The 17,759-nt window shown below is 38.6% G+C and overlaps 1 protein-coding gene across 2 annotated transcripts in view; it reads left to right on the forward strand.

The window, feature by feature from the left end:
• Positions 1 to 10,225, forward strand: part of TRIM55 (tripartite motif containing 55) — a 29,793-nt gene extending 19,568 nt beyond the window's left edge. Inside the window, exons 6-11 of one of the 2 annotated variants that reach the window (XM_014541013.1) lie at positions 3,709 to 3,942; positions 4,292 to 4,314; positions 4,420 to 4,544; positions 5,764 to 6,038; positions 7,347 to 7,634; positions 9,096 to 10,225. In XM_014541013.1, the coding sequence (XP_014396499.1) occupies positions 3,709 to 3,942; positions 4,292 to 4,314; positions 4,420 to 4,544; positions 5,764 to 6,038; positions 7,347 to 7,634; positions 9,096 to 9,107 (957 nt within the window). In that variant the 3' untranslated portion in view covers positions 9,108 to 10,225. The other variant, XM_005867926.2, reaches the window with a different exon arrangement.
• The last annotated feature ends 7,534 nt before the right edge of the window (positions 10,226 to 17,759 follow it).

Consider the following 17,759-nt stretch of genomic DNA (forward strand, 5'->3'; position numbering starts at 1 on the left):
CCTTAATAGAGTTCTTTCTCTGGCATTATTAATCTACTGTCTACTTTTCACACCTTTATTTTTGCTTATTGAAGGGAATTTTGAAGTTCTGTATTTCAAGTGAAGCTGAGTGGGCACTTACAGACCCAGAGCTGCAGCTCCAAACAAGTGTATCTCGATGGAGGAACGTGGTAGACATAGGAATACTGGGAGGCTTGGCAGAGCCAGTTGCTCAATGACAAGTGGTGGGGCTAAAAGCTTATCTTCAGCTCTATTTTGGTCACAAAGCCACGCTCCTTACATGGTAAGAGCAGTGGTCACAACTGTCTCAGGTTTTTTTCCTATCGTGACCATGGCACATTGCCAAGCTGACATTGCAGGGCTAGAGCATGCAATTTATATCTTAGTGCTGTAAATGACCACTTTGAAACTTGCCAGGAATCAAAAGAGGCATTTTAGAGATAAAGAGGCATTTCATAAACTGTAAAATATTGGAACTGTAGAGAAAGAAGGGATCTGAGCAACTATTTAATCCCATCCTTTAATGTACAGATTAAGAAAAAAAATTGTCATGAGGTAAAATGTTTTCCTTAGGGTTGCATAGCTATTTCTGGATTTTTTTCTTTTGAGCACTGAATTAAGAAGAGGCTTGGGATATCCAGTTAAATAGCCATTTCTTTGGGACAGAACAAAATAGAAACTTTTGAATGAGGATTGACCATTCCTAGATTTCATTCATGTGGGCATTGTCTCCACAGGTAATGCTGGGAAAATATTGGTGAACTAAACAGAAGAGGCGCCTGCTTTTTAGGAAGATGTTATTCTAGTAGAAGAGATAGATAATAAACACATGAATAACAAGATCATTTAGACAGCAATAAGTGCCTGGGGAAAAAGTGAGCTGCTTAAAGTCTAGCCATGGAGTAGCATTTCCTAAACTGTAAAGTATAAGCAAATGGTAGTTGCTATTAAAATGATAGCAATTTTATAAAAAATCAATAAAGTACAAATCATTAAAAACCAGAATAGAAATAAAATAACACATGGTATTCCACTTAAGCCACTAAGTAAAAATTATATGGGCCAACTAAGTGATCTAATCTTTGACCTGAGCAAATACACTAGCATGACACTTGACTTCACATTAGCCTCACTGAAAAAAATTCGGCTTTCACAAATTTCTCACACATTTTAAATCATATAAGAGAAAACTTTTATGAAATAAATACATTCTTCTACTATCACATACTAATATAATACTCATTATTCTGAATTTTTTAAGTGCACAATTCACTTTAGAAAAATAAGCTAGAAACCATCACACAGTCACGGTAAGCAGTATAGCATCTGAACATCAAAGGCGTATTTCAGGAACGCAATGGGCACATAGTTGCTTGTAAGCTTAGAACAGGAGGTAAGACAGAGAAAGGAAGCTTGATTGGGAAGCTACTAACAGGCTTCAGTTCCTAGGCTGCATAATAGTCTACATCTTAAGCTAAAGGGCTGGAAACGGATGGGAATTTGGTAAGTCCAGCAATTTTCATGTCTGGACATGCTGTGTGGGCCCTTGTTCTATTACTTTGACAGCTACCAAGACTCTACACATTTTCATCCCCTCCTGTAATCCTGTTCATCTTTTTTGGCCAAATTTGGGCACCACTTCCTGAGCTAATATCACCACCCTCGTCCATGACACATGACTTCACTTTAGCTTCACTGAAAAGAATTTGGCTTTCACAAACTTCTCACACATATTAAATCATATAGGAGAAAACTGTTATGAAACAAAGACATTCTGTTAGTTTCACATACTAATATAATACTCATTATTCTGAATGTTTTATGTGCACAATTCACTTTAGAAAAATAAGCTAGAAACCATCATTTAGTCACAGTAAGCAGTATAGCATCTGAACATCAAAGGCGTATTTCAGGAATGCAGTGGGCACATAGTTGCTTGTAAGCTTAGAACAGGAGGTAAGATAGAGAAAGGAAGCTTGATTGGGAAGCTACTAACAGGCTTCAGTTCCTAGGCTGCATAATAGTCTAAATCTTAAGCTAAAGGGCTGGAAACGGATGGGAATTTGGTAAGTCCAGCAATTTTCATGTCTGGACATGATACTATTATGAGAACTAACTATATTATCCAGTGGAGGCAGCGGAGTGAAGGATGTATTGCTTGCACATTTGTGGAGCATCTTCATAATTAACAATTTCCTTTAAGTCATTCCTTTTCCCCCCTTAGTCTGAGAATAGTAGAGAAATTGGGGAAAAATGTAACGTGATTTAAAAAAAAATTTATTCAGCAGATATTTATTGAACATCTGTCCAAGGTGGTATGTGTCCTAGGAAGACCCGGATTCTATCCCCAAGGAGATTATTATTTAGATTTTTAAGAAACTCATGTAAAGAAATAAATATGTGATATCAAAGAGAATAATGTTTACTAAATAAAAGAACAGGTAATAAGGATCGTACAAAGGTCGGATATGTCAGAGATCAATTGGCTGGGTCTAGGAAGCACCCACCAGGCAGGAGAGCTGGGTTGGATCATCATGGGTCAAAACCTGCTCTCAGCCATAAAGGTCCTGGACCCACATGGTCAGGTCCAAGGAGACAGGTACACACAGATGCACATCAAGCTTACTGGAGTTTGAAACACCAAAAGGCCTAACTGGATTTAAACACGGACTCAGAGTATAAAGTGAGCTGGTTGGTACTGGAGATGCTTTAGTCACACGGTGAAAATGGACAAGTCTGGCTTCCCATACAGCCTTTCCCTCCAGGAATTCAAGACTAGATTCAATATTTCACTCTCTTATGACAGTATTAGATAAATAAAGCACCTGAATGCAAGTATATGCCACAAATGATAAGTATTATGGAATTTCAGAAGATTAAAAAATGACATTCAAACATAGAGATCAAGGAAAGCTCAAGGAAGAAGTGGCATTTCAACAAGTCTTCAAGATAGTTTAGCGTTTGCAACTGTGAATTGGGGCAGAACATTCTAAACAGAGGCAGAATATGAGAAAAGAAAGTGAGTGATTAATTTTTGCTGGACACAGGCATGGTATGTGATGGAGAAGAGTAACATATGGTGAAGGAAAGCTGGAATCAGGTAATAAAAAGATTTGAAAGCCAGTTGTAAAGTTAAAGTGTTATTCTTTAGGCAATGGGGAGTCATAATAGAGAAAAAGCACTGTATCCCAGGAAAATGAATTTGACAGAAGCGCTTGAAGGGGACTTCCCAGATGCTGAGGCCATTGGAAGCTTCAGAATCTACATGGGATGACTGAACTACAACAGTAGCAGTATAGACAGGACAGAGAAAGACTGAGGGTACAAACTAGGAAGTACCATAGTTTTTTCCTTATACACACACACACACACACACACTCCAAAGCAAAATATAAATCTATAAGCTATATAACCAATATATAATTTAAAATAAAACCTGTCTTAATTTCTATAAAATTATCCATTTATAAAGAACAGAAAATGGAAAAATAATTGATCCATTTAGCCAATTTGATTACTTTTGGATTGGCCACATAATTGGATAAAAGTGGGATTTTCAAAGTATCAACACAGTAGGTATCTGTAAGTGATAGCTTAAGGGAAAAGTATCCTACATAAATAGTTTCTTATCTTCCAAAATGTCCAGGTGATTTTTCCAAATAGACATTCTTTCAAACACTTTCTAACATTAGCTAACCCAACTAATAGGAATGCTGCAAAAAACAGAAACAGGAACTTTGTGAGAAGTTTGATTACCTGTATGGCATCCTGGAGGAGAGGAAGAATGAGATGACCCAAGTCATTACCCGAACTCAAGGGGAAAAACTGGAACATGTCCGTGCTCTGATCAAAAAGTATTCTGATCATTTGGAGAATGTATCAAAGTTGGTCGAGTCAGGAATCCAGTTCATGGATGAGCCAGAAATGGCAGTGTTTCTGCAGGTAAGTCTCCTTTTGGCATCAGAGGAAACTAACCAAGCAGATGGGTGTTGGAGAAGTGGTTGGCATCACATTTTTGTTATGTACATCTCATCCTGATCTATTTACCAACTAAAATATAAGTTCATCATGTGCTTATTCTCCATCTGCTTAAACAATTTCATGAGCATATATTTAAGGGACCATGACATTGCTTAAATATAAGATGGTTCTGGTATAAAGGAGCAGTTATTTATGGCATTTAAAATTTAAACTATGAGATTTTCAGAGTCAGCAAAGGAAAGAATTAAGTCTCAACATCATGCTTGATGAAAATAATTTAAGTAGGCTTGTCTTTTGTTTGCTTTCACAGAATGCCAAAACCCTGTTACAAAAGTAAGTAATTTTCATTTTATGAAAAAATGCAATACTCTTCATTTTTATCCAAGGCTATCAAAACTGTTAACAGTGACAGAAAGTAGCAACTTGTCTTTGTTGCAGAATTTCTGAAGCATCGAAGGCATTTCAGATGGAGAAAATAGAGCATGGTTATGAGAACATGAACCACTTCACAGTCAACCTCAATAGAGAAGAGAAAATAATACGCGAAATTGATTTTTACAGAGGTTTGTTATTCTTGTGACCATTTGGCCAAAATTGCAAGTGTGTGAAAGCTGCAGAGAGTTCAGTGGAAGAAAAGGTGGATTCAGAGTCACTTTCAGAATGGATGGTGACAATTTTACAAGGATTATTATCTAATGTGAAGCTCCACTTCATTACAAAATCATATAGTTTGTTGACAGTGTTAATTTAGCTTTGCATATCACAGTGCCCATTATAATGCCATTATTGAGCATTTGACTCTGGGTAGTCAAACACTTAATAGTTGATGGTGATGATGAAATCTCAATTTCAACCCTCCACAAGGTGTTAGCCACAATTATGTAAGATGTCATCAGGTGCAAGGTTAGAGATGAGATAAAAATAAAACATAGAAGACATCTGGATAGATAGTGTAGTTCATCCACTTAAACTTTCACGAGCATGAATAGTAGCAAGTCAAGAATAAGTCACAACCTGGTAATAAAACTTGGACCATGTGACCAGATGTACTCTATGAGTTATAAATGCATCCCTACCATTTGGCCCAGAAATCCCACTCCTGAATTTTATCCTAATGAAATCACTGAAAAGAGGAAAATAACCTTGGAGCTGACCAAGTCTTTGATGGTCTTCACCCATCCTAGCCCATCTAGGTGATGAGGCACCTCAGCTAGACTACTGTTAATGCCAGGAAGCTGTATTAGTGTCCACAGATATAACTTTAGAAGCAAATTTTCCGGATGGATCTTTTAAAAAATTAATATCGTCTCTCCTTATTGTCTGAGGGAATATTAAGAGTGACAGGTTAGGAAAAGATGACATTAATTGTGGCAAAAGTCAGCATTCACTGAACAAAGGAAGTAAGCAATTAAAATAAAACTAGATAAAGAAGAGAGTTGCATTTTCATTTGACTTGTTGGAGATAAATAAGTGACAATCCTAACCTTTCAGGAGCTTGTAGATGTGACAGTGTGTGGTAACAATGGGGGTCAGGGGAATGGTGCATGGTGGTGGTGAGGACTAGACATCATACTGGGGAGGGGAGAAAGGAGGATGGTGATGGTTTGGCCCCCTTCACATGTGTCCTGTCCACATTTAACTAGAAGCAAAAAACTCCAGCATGATGGCATACTTGGGCGATAGTCAAGTTCTGTTAGAGACGATTTCCCTAGCCCTGGCCATTAATTGTTTTCATGGCTGTAGTGGTCATTGTAATGATTTAAAAATACATTACCTTACCAGAAGATGAAGAGGAAGAAGAAGAAGGAGAGGGAGAAGTAGAAGAGGAAGGAGGAGGAGACAGAGAGGAAGAAGGACAAGAAGAAGAAGAAGAAGTAAAAATCGAAGAGGTAGAACATGTTGGAACAGAGCCATCAGAAGAAGATGAAAGTCTGGAGAAAGCCTTGGAGCCCTCCCAGCTGGCCTCAGAGGTCCAGGCTGCCCCAGCAACACTTCCTGTTTCCTCTCCAGAGCCACCTCCAGCCCTGCCACCTACTGCAGATGCCCCAGTAACACAGGTAACCGTTCATGAGTTCTTTCCTACAGGACATGCCCGTGTGCTTCCTTGACCAACAGCCTAAACAATTTATTCTGCCTTGAGGAAAAGATAACTTTATGACAGACATTTGTATGTGGAAGACAAAAGATTTCAGGACAGTCACAATGTCTGGGAGAAAAGCCCCTGTAGCTTATTCAACAGATCAGTTGTTATAACTAATTTGACATGGTTTTCCATTAATAACACCCTCAAATTTGAGGCAATCTTTGTCTGGAAATTGTGTATATGTTACATATTCATAGAGAGCCAATTTCATGAAGATTAGGTCTGCTCTGAATATAGATATAAGGTATAGGGTGAGACTATGTAACTTAGGGTGAAAAATAACAACGATTGTACTTTTGAAACTCTGATATTTTTTATGGATAATATAGAATAGAGAAGCTATGGTAGTTTACGTCCCTCTTCCTTACCCTGAAATACAACTTTTGTTCAGTATGCAAATGAAGCCTCGTTTTCTATGTATGTCATTTGATAAGATTATGTGTTGACGGAATTGTTTAAAAATGTTCTAAGCCAATTAGCTCATCCCAAATGTTGTACCTGATTGGCTGACCTTAAATTTCTAAGATGTCATTGGCCAGTTTTCAAGCCTTTGTGCTGACTGCATGACACCTTCAGCAGACAGTTCCCAACCTGCTGAGTTTGTGGACAATGCAGACTCATCACAAATGAGCCCTGTTTTTGCACCTGCTTTCACAGTGGATTGAAATTACCTACATAAACAAAACCTTAGAGCGAGACCTGGGGGATGGAAGTATATCATCTATGCTCTGCCTCCACAGACAACCAGGCTAAAATACTGTTATTTATAGTTCCTAAAATCTTGAAAATCTGAGTATACCAATTGCACTGAAACTGAAAGAAGGGTGATAACTAAATGGGAAGAAGCTCAATGGCTGGTTTTAGAAAAGAGGTTTCAGGGGCCCACATATATTAAAAATTAAATTGGTCAATAGTTTGACCTTTCTCCCATATCAAATGTTTTGTAAGTAACCTTCATTTTAGGGCTCCTGGTCAGGCTACCGTCTTGTGAAAGACAAGCCCAGAAAAGAAGAGGGGAACTTCAGAGGCTATGAAGAGGGTACTGTTAGCATTTCTGCCCTTAGCGCTTGCCAAGGGTGGGATGAACTAAAGCATGCACTGAAGCAGGCACTGCACACAGAGCTCACAATTGTCAAACCTGAAGGGAACTAAAATCGACTGCCTTTTTTCCCCTCTTCTTCTTTTTCTTGTTTTACTTTTGAATGTATCTGTCCTGATTAAGGGGGAGGTTGTATCCACTGGCTCTCTGCAGACCACAGAGTCTGAAACTCCAGTCCCTGCAGCAACGGACACTGCGGATCCCTTGCTTTACCCTAGTTGGTATAAAGGCCAAACCCGGAAAGCTACCACCAACCCACCTTCCACCCCAGTGAGCGAAGGTCTGGGGCACATAGGGCCTCCTGGTTCTGAGGATTCGAGTGTGCAGAAGGCAGAAGTGGCAGAAGCCGCAGCCAGTGAGAGAGCAGCAGTGAGTGGTAAGGAAACTAGTTCACCTGCAGCTACTTCTCAGGTTAGTGTTGATGCTCTTGTGTCTGAATGCTCCCCTGTGCCACCCTGGGTCCTGCTAGTAACCAGGGCTTCCTAAGGGGCAGACAGAAACCATGGCCTTGGGAAAGTCTCAGGAACAGCTCAGCCCCAACCCTGGCATATTGTTTAAGCCTCATGTTGACCTGTTTTTTAAACCTTACATGAAACAAAAAATAAAAATCAATTTGACCTCACTCTGTGCATGAGTGGTGACCTCACACCTGGCTTCCCAGGGGAGGGGGTCCAGAGAGCCTGGCCCTTAGGCATGCAGTTGAAAGCTGCTTTCCTGCAGTGACTGGCTGGTGTCCCTGTTCCCGTTGCAAGACCACTTGCCCTTGCTCAGCTGACTCTATGTCCTCCTTGGGCTTCCAAAAACTAATGACCTGCTTTTGTGCCCTTCCCAGCAACCCTCACAGAGTATGTTTGAATTGAGTTCTAAGTCTGCTCTGGAAAATAACCCGTGATTCATGGATTCTGGGAGTGTGCTGGCTACAGCTAGACAAAGATAGTCTTGGCTTGATTAAACTAGTGCTTTCCCTAAGCATGTGCTCCTGGGAGCAGAAAAGCACAGGTTTTCTTCCATTGAATTTTATAAAAAGGGACACTTATTTTTTTTTCCTTTTTCTTATAATGAAAGATTGACATCAGTGCCTTCTTCCTAACACTGGTTAGATGTTTGCATGGCTCAAAGATTCCCCAGAAGAAATCTACAATTTCTTCGTGAGGAAGAATGTTCGTGGTTACTCAATACTCTTGAGCATTCTTAAATGCTGTGTGGATGGGAGTGTCACCCAGACAAGGGGGGCTGTCAAACAAATACTCTCTCGTTCATGCTCCTGGGTCATCAGGTGATTACCAACAACAGACAATATTTTTTCAAAAATTAGAAAATTAGCTACTATCTTGACTGTATCTGCTCAAGTGAACCTTCATTTCATGAGGTAAAAAACCAAATGACTTTTGGAAAATTAAAAGTAACAAACAGGCTTTTGTGCCATATATTTATTTTCACAGATGAAAATGACAAAAATAAATGTTTGGTTTGAGGAAAACTTTTGAAGTGGATTTCAGGTTTAAAAAATGGAGTGGACTTTGATTATTCTTAGAAAGTTTGTGGGAATTCTTACATCTTTAGTGGAAGTTGAGTGAGGAGGAGCTGTTTTCTGAACAGACCCTGTGAGGAGCACAAAATAGGGCTGTGAACCAAAATGAAAAGTCCTTCTGAATGATGTTGGGAAAATTATTTGTGATAATATCAGTGAAGTTTTCTTCTTGTTTCCTCACAGGAGTTAGCAATCTGCCTAGCACTTTTGGCTTTTCTTATACTTCACTACATCTGGAGTCAGATTCAGTGCTTGATTTTTACTTTAATGGGTAGGAAACATTTTCTTTTCCCTTGACTAACATCTCATGTAGTTTCTTTTATCATGTTTCTCTTCTGTAGGCCCAGAGATGAATTTCTCCCCACCTTGAGGCTCAGCCACCTAAAAAGATCCAAGTTCCTAGACAATACTGTGGCATGGAGCTCCCACAATGCAATCACCTCAAGGCACCTTCCTGAGGAGAATTGCTCCATTATCTAATCCTGCATGGAGGGGATCCTGATTCAGAAGTGACTCCGTGGGCAATTATTCAGTAATCCAGTGACAATGGGCCCTCCAAATGGCCATTAACTGGGGGAGCAGTTTCAAAAGGCATCCATGATGCTGTGGGAATTTCCATAGATTAAGTAGCAGCATTTTATCTGCTTACACCAGAGGGGCCCAGGAGGTGGCCAGATGACTCCTGTTGGGGATACATAGGCAATTCTTGGTCTAGTGGGCAGTTGGACTAGGTGATTTCTCAGTTGTCTTTGAACCCTCAGACTCTACAGTCTGTCCTGGGAGAGGCGGGCCCTAACAGAAAAGTTCCCTGGGTACAGCAATATCAGGGGGATTGCAGCCAGGAGAGATCTGAATGAGTGAAGAGTCAGAGATCAATGTTCACATACCAGCCGTAAAGAATTAGAACCAGAGAAAAGTTATAAAGCCAACAAACAGCAGGTTATTTTTAAGACATCTCTCTCATAGTCAATCCTTTTCTTGATTACTGTTGGGAGGTTTGCTCAGGGACTGACATCTTACTCCTTTAATAATCCTTTGAATGTTACCAGTTTAATTAATTATATTTAAAGATTCAAATCCCATGAACTTTTAGTAAATGACCCTGCTGGACCTGAGACCCAGCTCCCTGTGCCTATAGCTCAGAAGCAACTCAGGGTGACTGTGCTGAAAGGCCTCAGCTATTTCTGGCTCATTGACTTTTTACAGGGTTGACACTGACTCTTCTGGAAGCTCCCATCATACAGTTCCTTTTTGCCTCATTAGCTGTCTTCTCAGCAAAGGCAGTGGGATCTTTGTGGATTCCTGTCATGTCTTTAACTGTGTGTGAGTGGGACCTGCCTCCACTGGTTAATAGTTAGCCAGAAACCTGTGCCCCTATAGTCTGCTCAGGTGCTTACCTCCTCCTGCTGTCATTGTTTATGTGGAAGAGTAGTGGGAGGACGTATTGGCCATGGACTCAGTGGGGCAAAAGAGGAGAGAGAAAACTCCATGCGTTACTGGAATAATCTAATGTGGATCTGAATAATTGTCTGCAGAGTCTAGCTTACATTCTGAGAAGTCAGGTTTGGGGCTTGGTTGATACATCCTTGTAATACTTCTCTGAGTCTGCAGGGGGAGAGTCATGCTTCTTGTCTGCCATCCACTGAGCCCATGTCATGTACACTGACATTCATGTGCCTGTTTGGTGGGATGAGGGTGAGGCAAGTGGGGATGAGGGGGAGGTAGGGTGAATTGACATTCAGTTTTGCAAAGAACCATGCTTATGTAGTTGTTGGTGTTTGAGAAAGGGCCTGTCACATAGAGAAGAAAATCTGTTTATGATGGAGTACCACTCTTTGATCCATGAAAGAAGATATGAACAGATCGATAGAGACCTCACCAAAGTATCAGACTCCTGTCCTCTGAACTTTTTGCAGGCCTGATACACCTTCATCACCTCACTAAATTAGTATTTGTCCAATGCAAGGTTAGCTTGTTGGAATTTCATACTTCATCATTAGTCTTCCCCTGAACATTTAGAGTGTGATATAAAGTTCTCCTTGATTCACTGGTCCCATGTCAGGGAATGAGGTTGCTTCAGAAACTCAGAAGCATGTCAGTTTACGTGCTCGTCTGTAAACTCACTTCAGACCTCATCAGCCAGACTGCAAAGCTTTTAAGACCAGTGTTCTATTACCAGGTGCTTTCCTCATGGCCATTCACCTGCCTTTACTTTTGCTGCCTGTGATTTCATGCAATCTCTACTTTACCATGTACCTTCTCTCTTCACCTAATCACATAGGCAGATTGTGTGTTAGAAGATGGTCATGGCAAGAACTAGACATCAATTCCCTCCACCAGTGGGGAATGGGGACTTTGCTTTTTGATAGATCAGAAGAGCATTGTTGCCTTCCCATTCTCATTCTCAAAGAAAAAATAATTTCTCAACTAGGTTTGAATTCAGCCCTATATCAAGTTAGATCTCATAGAAGACATCCTTCTGCAGGATACACTTTGAAACTGTTCACACACCCCATTCCTCCCAGAAAATCTTTTGAAGGAGGTCACAGGTCGAACTATGCAAAGCTTCTTACATGAACTGGTCTTTAGCTACAAAATTGCCCTCTAAGTTCCACCATTCTGGGCCATGACGGCTATATACTCAGTCAATGCAAAGAATTTGGTGGAAATGATATTTGACCTATGTCATGTGTTAATTTTAAATTTTACTTTGAAAAAAATTACACGAGGCCCTAGTTAACCTCAGAACACACGACAATAATAAGGTGGGGAAGACTTTTTGATACAGGTTGGCTTCTCTTGGAAAGCAGTCTCTATGAGCCTCACTTCCTGGGGATGCCTGGTTCAATCTGCTTCCATCTGCTGCCCTTCCTCTTCCTACACTACTTACATGAAAATTATACCTGGGTGTTAACACAGGGACTGCCTCAACTCCCATTCCACCCCCATGGACAATTGGGTATTTTATGGGAATGTCAATGGCAATTAGATTTTTTCAGAAGTGGGAGAAGTAATGTTTCTGTTCCCCTTTCTTTCTTCTCAGGGAGGTTAAGTGACCTTGGATGGAAGAATTTGTCCAAACCATTTAATAGGAGTTGTTTAGGGAGCAGGAATTTCCAAATAAATGTCTCCTTATTTGGTAGATTAACTTTGCAGCTGCTCTGGCTGATACTTGAGCTTGACCATGGCAGCTGCCTCAAGGTCAGAAGACCACCCCATCTCACCCTCTAAACACACACACACACACACACACACACACACACACACACACACTCCACAAACAGCTAATTACTTTGGAAATAGGGACTTTGACATTAAAATTTCTGCCTCTATAGAACCACAGCTCATATATTTTACCAGAGCATGTATTTGTAGTCATACAGGACCCAAAAAACTTTATAGCTATTTGTTGTTTTGAAGAATAGAATATCCACTTGTTACATTCTATTTTTCGAGTCTGAAAATAGAAAAACAAGTTGGTTAGACATTCTGCTAAGGTATGAGGCACTGAAAAGATCAATGAAATTAGGTCCCAGACTTTCTGCTTCTACACCTGACTCTGGGGGTATTTCTTTGAAGCTCAGTTTGCTCACCAGGAAAATAAAGTAACTATCAATGAGAAAATTCATCTATTTACACAATGTTAGTACAAACATTTTAATAAATTATTTCAGGATGTTTTTATTGGAAGGATTCTGGACTTAGGACTGATACAAATCACTCTGAGTGACAATAACAACAAAATATTCTCACTAAAATTGATAGCCCATTGCATTTTCTAAAGGATATTTCTTGTTTTGAAGCTCTTATCTAAATCCCCATTTCCCAAACTATTTTTCCAACATCCATTTAACAGAATGCTCACACAGCTCTTACTCCCCCTTTAGATGCCATAAACTCCATAAAAGCCCGTGAGGACTCAACTCTGAGGTCCACCAAAAGACATTTTTAGAATCCATTGCCCAGTAGAGCAAAGACAGAATGTACACATGAGAGACAGTCACAAAATATTAGGTGAATCAATAGATGAAAGATATGATTTTTAAAAATTTACCTATTTTATGTGAAGAACTTTTTACAAATATGTAGCATTGTATAGCCACTACCACCATTAAGATATAGTATATTTCTGTTATTCCAAAAAGTTCCCTCATGTGTCTTTGCAGTTAGTCAACTCTCTGTATCCCAGCTGATTTTTTGCTTGTCATTATAGTTTTGCCAATTCTAGAGAGTCATATAAATGAAAAGATGCATTCTGTAGACTTCTGTGACTAGCTTCTTTCACTTAAAATAATGCTTTTGAGATTTCTCCATTTGTTGCGTGTATCATCAGAAGCTCATTTCTTTTTATCTCGAGCAATATTCTATCAAATGGATATACCACAATTTATTTATTCATCACTTGATGGATGATTGTTGTGTTGTTAGCAGTTTTTGCTATTTATAGGTAAGGCTTCTATGAACATTCACTTCTATGAATATAAGTCTTTGTGAATGTGTCTTTCAGTAAATACCTTGGAATGGAATTGCTGGATTATGTGGTAAATTCATGGTTAACTTCATCAGAAACGGTCAAACTTTTCCATACTGGCTATTCAATTTTGTGTTTCTCCCAGCAATGTAAGAGGGTGCTAGTTACTCCACATCCTAGACAGAACTTGGTATTGTGCTAATCTTTTACATTTTTGCCATTCTAATGGATCTGTATGGTATCTTCTTGTAGTTTTAATTTGCATTTTCCAGATGACTAAAGATGTTTAGCATCTTTTCATGTGCTTCTAAGTTATTTTAAAATTTACTTTAATGAACTATCTGTTCCCATATTTTGCTGACTTTTTTATTCGGTGTTTGTCATCTTGGAGAATTGTAAAATCCTTTATGTATTTTGGATAAAACTCTCTTATCAAAAATGTTTTGCAAATATTTTCTCCCAGTCTATGGCTTGCCTTTTAATTTTCTTAATAATGTATTTTGAAGATCAAACATTTTTAGTTTTAATGAATTCCAATTTATCATTTTTCTCCTTTTGATCCATGCATTTTGTATCCTATTTAAGAAATCTTGGCTTACCTCAAAATCAAAAGATTTTCTCCTATGTTTTCTTCTAGAATTTTTTATAGTTTTAGCTCTTAAATTAGATCTAAGATCATTTTAAGTTAATTTTTATATGTGTGGAGTAAGAATAAAGGTTTTCAGTTTTTGTGTGTTTGTTTGTTTTCCATATAGATATTCATTGGTTTCGGCACTATTTGTTGAAAAGGCTATCGTTTCCTCACTTAATGACTGTAGAAATTTAAATGACCACATATGTATGGATCTACTTCTTGACTCTCTATTTTGTACCATTGACCTGTATGCTTGTCCATCTACCAATATCACACTGTTGTGATTAGTATAACTTTATAGAAGCCTCCAGAACAGGTAATGTAAGTCCTCCACTTTATTGGTTTTATTTGGCTTTTTTTCTTCTATTTTTGGTCTATATCCTACTGCATTCATTTTTGCTCTTCATAATTTTTATTCTTATGCTCACTTTAGACTTTATTTATCTCTTCTCATTCTAGTTCCTTAGGGTTAAAGCTTGGATTATTGATTTTAAATATCTTTCTTTTTTTTTAATAAAACCACATAATGCTCTAAATTTTCTTCTAATCACTGCTTAGATCATCCCACAAGATTTGATATGTTGTATTTTTATTTAATTCAAAATATTTTCTAATTTACCTTCTGCTTTCTTCTTTGACCCTTGCGTTATTTATATGAATAGTATTTAATTTCTAGATGTTGGGTGATTTTTTAGACATATTTCTGTTTAATTTCTGTTTTGATTCTGTTGTGAAGAAAGAGTATTCTTTATATGATTACAATCCTTTTAAATGTATTAAGATTTGTTTTATGGCCCAAAATATGATCTAACTTAGTGAATGTTCCATGTGCAATTGAAAACACTGTATTTTCTGTTGTTGTTGGGTGGTGTGTTCTACAAATATCAATTAGGTCAGTTGATTTGTAGTGTTCAAGTGTATTATGACCTTACCGATTTCCATTTACTTGTTTTATCAATTGTTGAGAGAGGGATTTTAAGATATCTGACTATAATTGTGGATTTATCTACTTATCTTCTAAGTTCTATCAATTTTGAAACTCTGTTTAGGCGCATTCACATTTAGCATTGCTATATTGTTATATTTTCTTGAAGAATTAATCCCAAAGTAAATGTTAAAAAAAAGATAACTTCTTTTCGACCTTTCTTCTTTTTTTGTCTGCCTACTTGAATGGCTATAAAGAGGGGTCTTCATTCACATATACTATCTTTTAAGGCAACTTAGAAAAGAGAGGGGGCAGGTGGGATGGAACTTGGAGGAGGAAGGTGCTGACTGACAATCCTTAAGGCATTCCAAATGGTTGGCCATAGCGAAGGCCTCATGGCCTAAATCTAACAAGTCTGTCTCCCCTTCCCCCTCCAGCCATGCACAAAGTCAAATATAGCAAAGGCCGGGATGGCTGAGGTTCCCGATGCTTTTAAGTGACTAGGCTGAACTTTACAATCTGATGATCAGTTGTCACTGGTCTGTGGGTTCCTATTTTTAGCTTTGATGTAAATTGCTTTATGAGCTTATGTCTCTGTACACTTTCATGGCACACCTGAACTCTAGTTCACTCGTTGTCTTGTCTAAACCTGTTTCCACAGAGGTGACCCTGTCAAGAGCCAGGGACATCCAGAACCGGGCTTGTTTTCTTAGTGAAGAAGGTCCAAGGTTCCAAATCTAAGAAGGTGCAGTTTGTCCCTTCTGTCCTAAGTGTTCCTCTCTACATATCATAAGCTCAGAGACAGACCCTGAGGAACAATGTGGGTCACCCACACCTGTGAGCTCTTCATTCTAAAATAGCAGAAGGATGTGTGGAGATCAAGGCCAGTATGAAAAATGTCATCAACAAAACTAGCCCATGGCCATCTTAGTTCCCGACCCACGCTCTATAAAGGTACTTCCAGAGGAAAAATTTTTTAAACAATTGAGAAAAAAAGGAGGAAAGAAAAGGAAAGGTAAGGAAAGAGAAAGACCTATGGTTTAAATGGTTAAAAATACATTTGGGAGCTAACAAAGATTCTTTAGTCTTCTTGAAGCTCAGGGTTTAGTTCCTAGGCTCTCAGAAACTAATATGTGTCCAGAGACCTAAGACCTTATCTAATTTTTTATCATCCCAAGATTCAGTCCCCTTGAAAATATTCATGTTTTGCTAAACTAGAATGAGCAATAGGCCAAAGTATCCTTGGGGAGCCCTGGGTCTCCACACGGTGTCACTCTCAAAAAAGATAAAACCATTTTCATGTGAATAACCGTTGAGACCAGAGCTTTGATTTCAAGGGCAAATATCAATTCCAGCTGCTACCAGAGACTGAGAAGTGAGAAATACCTGAGGCTAGAGGGATGGAAAGCTTCTTTTCTGAGAAAGATTAATTTCACAAGTTATTATAAGAACATTAAAAAAATAAAGCAGGAGATCAAAAACATGATTTCCCACGAGTGTGACTCTAGGTTCTGTGTTTTTTGAAATGATCTATTTAATCCTCCAGAACAGCAGAAATGAATGAAAATGTAACTATGTTCTCTAAATTTAATTGAGAAATTCAGGTTGTCGAACTGTTTTCTAACAGAAATCCCTACTGAGAGTGATTGAATTAGGAGATTCAAGCTTACAACTCACTGATACGCCCTGTGTCCTGACTGTGCTGGAATTTCAGAGCTTATAAAAAATAGATAGAAAACTGACCGACCAGTGGTCAGGACTGGCCTGCATTTGCTGCTTAACATTGTCCAGGATTTAATAATCCTGGAAATCATAAGATGTTATAATAATGAAATACATGCATTTTTACATAGAAAAATTATAGAAGAGAGTAAGGTTTTTCTTAAACAAGTAAGCTTTAGTGAGGCCATTACATTAACATTATTAATGCTCATTCATTTATATCCTATAATTGCAATTTTCTTTTTCTGGGATTTTTTTAACCCTTGCTGGAAAAGTGACATCCTAATAATTGTCAATTGGGGGCTTTTCTAGAAGGACAAAAAAAACTATACTAAAAATGTAGACTAAATTTCTCAGGATCAAATAGCATCCTTAGTAAATGTCACTCTAATAGGAAGCTAAATGGATGCATCCATTTTAAAAAGGAAATATAATGTAAATTATGTGTGAGCAATGTAATGAATTCATTTCCCCTGGCAACTTATGCTTACAGCTCTACAATTCCATGAAAACTGTAACACAGGTACCAGAGAGAGCTCTCCGGGGAAGTTGTTATGACATTGCTAATTGAGTTTTGCTTCCTGTGTTTTTAAATTGTTTTATTGTTTTCATTAAATCTAAGACCAATATCAGTGTCGTACATCCTGTGGATTTTTTCCTATCCTTATTTATGTATCTCAGTGATTTCCTGAAATGCCTTTGTCCCCTCTATAGCCCACAAAAATAAGAATTAATCAACCATAATGTTAATGCATCTAAAAAACCAATTCTGTGTGGCAACGGCTGTAACTAATGTGTACATATTGCTTTATCATTTACAAAGTCTTTCATAGAGATTCTCTCACTTAAACCTCCCAACCACCCTGTACATAAGGAATTACTAAACTTCTCCATTTTATATTGAGGGATCATAGAGGATGAGTGACTTGCTCAAAATCACAGAGCAGTTGGAGCTTGGTGCCCAATGATGCCTCGTCTTTCCCTATGGAGTGTGTGTGTACAGTACAATAGAGGCCAAGCCCACATCTAGGGAAAGTGCACTTCACCTGGGCTGATGTGACTGAAGCAAAAATAGTGTAACCAAAGGTTCCCTTGGTTTGATTCACTATTCATGACACATTGGCACAGCCTCCAGAGGGCAGAGGGCATTTCTGGCCTCCACTGCTTGCAGGGATGTGACTGTCTATTGCAAATGAGAGCATTTCTATCCTCTAGTTCAGGGGTCCTCAGACTACGGCCCGCGGGCCACATGC

The sequence above is a fragment of the Myotis brandtii genome, unplaced genomic scaffold (assembly GCF_000412655.1).
Source record: "Myotis brandtii unplaced genomic scaffold, ASM41265v1 scaffold254, whole genome shotgun sequence".
NCBI lineage: Eukaryota > Metazoa > Chordata > Mammalia > Chiroptera > Vespertilionidae > Myotis > Myotis brandtii.